This window comes from Trichosurus vulpecula, chromosome 2 (assembly GCF_011100635.1).
Source record: "Trichosurus vulpecula isolate mTriVul1 chromosome 2, mTriVul1.pri, whole genome shotgun sequence".
Taxonomy (NCBI): Eukaryota; Metazoa; Chordata; class Mammalia; order Diprotodontia; family Phalangeridae; genus Trichosurus; species Trichosurus vulpecula.
In genome coordinates this window covers 366,345,811-366,347,637 of record NC_050574.1, presented here as the reverse complement: position 1 = coordinate 366,347,637, position 1,827 = coordinate 366,345,811, and the positions used below count along the sequence as shown (strand labels likewise).

Genomic DNA, 1,827 nt, shown 5'->3' with positions numbered 1-1,827 from the left:
CTCTGTAACTTCTTCCCCTTGGTCTTAGCTGTGAGTTCTTAAAGGTGAAAGGGATCTTGGAGGTTATCTGAAAACAGGGCTGATTGTGATAAGACAGGACGATTTCATAGGGATTCCACAATCTCAGAGTATTGCATTCATTTGAGTTCAAAGCATTAACTGCAAAGTACAGCAAGGGGGAAGTGTAGCCAGGCAGAGTTCATGTGAAAAAGGTCTGGAGTTTTTAGAGAACCCAAAGTTAAATATGAATGTAATGTATGAAATATCAGGTCAAAATGCTCATAGGGACTGAGACTAGGTTGACAGAGACAAAATTTCCAGTTACAACCTATTTGTGTGTATCTAATACAACTTCTTACCTACTGCTACAGTCCCATTGATGACAGGCATCCTCCTGTTGCTTGAAGGCTCCTAGTGATGGAGTTATAATCCACTCTTTCTTAATCCAGATACATGCAACTAGGGAATAAAACAAATGCTCAAGAATTCTTCCTCCTGGGACTTTCAGACAAGTCTGAACAGCATCCTCTCCTCTTTGCAATATTCCTGTGCATGCACCTCATCATTCTGACAGGGAACTTACTGATCATTCTAGCCACTGGCTCTGATTCACACCTCCACATGGCTATGTACTCCTTCCCCTCCAACCTCTCCTTTGTTGACCTCTGTCTGACCACTAATACCATCCCAGAGATGTTGGCAAACATTCAGTCCAAGAGTAAGTCCATCTGCTACATTTGCTGCCTGACACAGATGTACTTTTTCTACATTAATGGAATTGTAGACAGTGTCTTAATCACTGTGATGGCCTATGAGTGCTTTGTGGCCATCTGTCATCCACTGCACTATACAACAATCATGAGCCCATGTCTCTGTGGTTTGATGGTAGGTTTGCCTTGGGCTGTCTCCATTGTGATTTCTCTGGCACACACCCTCCCGATGTTTCCCTTGAATTTCTGTGCCAGCACTGAGCTCCGTCATTTCTTCAGTGACCTCACACCACTGCTTCAGTTGGCCTGTTCTGACACTACAGTCAACAAGATCTTGGGACTTATTGTGGACAGAATGGTGATCGTCACACCCTTCCTCTGCATCCTTGCTTCCTATGCTGGAATTGTTGTGTCTATTCTAAAGGCCCCTTCTGCAGGGGGCAGGAAGGAAGCCTTCTCCACCTGCAGCTTCCACCTCTCTCTCATGGCACTCCTTTATGGGACCACTATTGCAGTCTACCTCAGCCCCTCCTGTATCCACACAACTGTGAAGGATAAAGCTTTTTCTGTGATGTACACAGTAGTCACACCCACGCTGAACCCCTTTATCTCCAGCATGTGCAACAAAGATCTGAAAGGGGCTCTGAAAAAACTTGTCAACAGAAAAATTGTCTCTTCTCCTTGAGCGCTTAGACTTCCCATGCTAATTGCTCTGTAGGTTTGGGGTTAAGTTATGGAAACTTGGGCTGGATGGAAGGACTGTTGGTTTGGGAAAATGGATATTTTGGGGTAATAGTTTTAACACCAAGGTTCCCCACTCTTAGGTATATCAAAGGCCCTTATAGACCTGGAACAATTTACCAGATACATTTTCTTTTAGTCTAACCCATAATTGTGTTACTCTGTTCCAGAGCTGGGGGTCATAACCTGTGACACTCCCTCTTGCCCAGCATGACCAGGTCCCTCAGCAATCAGGCCAACAATATGTATGCTTAATACATTCTGAGGGTGAAGTTAAAGGAACATGAAGAGTGGGCAATAGGATGTTTTCATTGTACCAAACATATGAATGGAGATGGAACCCTCCCTGCCCATCATCAAGGCTGGGTTTTCTTGG

At 44.4% G+C, this 1,827-nt stretch overlaps 1 protein-coding gene across 1 annotated transcript; it reads left to right on the top strand.

Moving 5' to 3' along the window:
• Window positions 1–453: 453 nt before the first annotated feature.
• On the top strand, window positions 454–1,395 carry LOC118835881 (olfactory receptor 24-like). Its single transcript, XM_036743175.1, has one exon. The coding sequence runs from the start codon at window positions 454–456 to the stop codon at window positions 1,393–1,395; it is 942 nt and encodes a 313-aa protein (XP_036599070.1).
• Window positions 1,396–1,827: the final 432 nt, after the last annotated feature.

Bases quoted from the DNA above. Each gene is read 5' to 3' on its own strand.
- LOC118835881 (XM_036743175.1), top strand. From the start codon at position 454: ATGCAACTAGGGAATAAAACAAATGCTCAAGAATTCTTCCTCCTGGGA.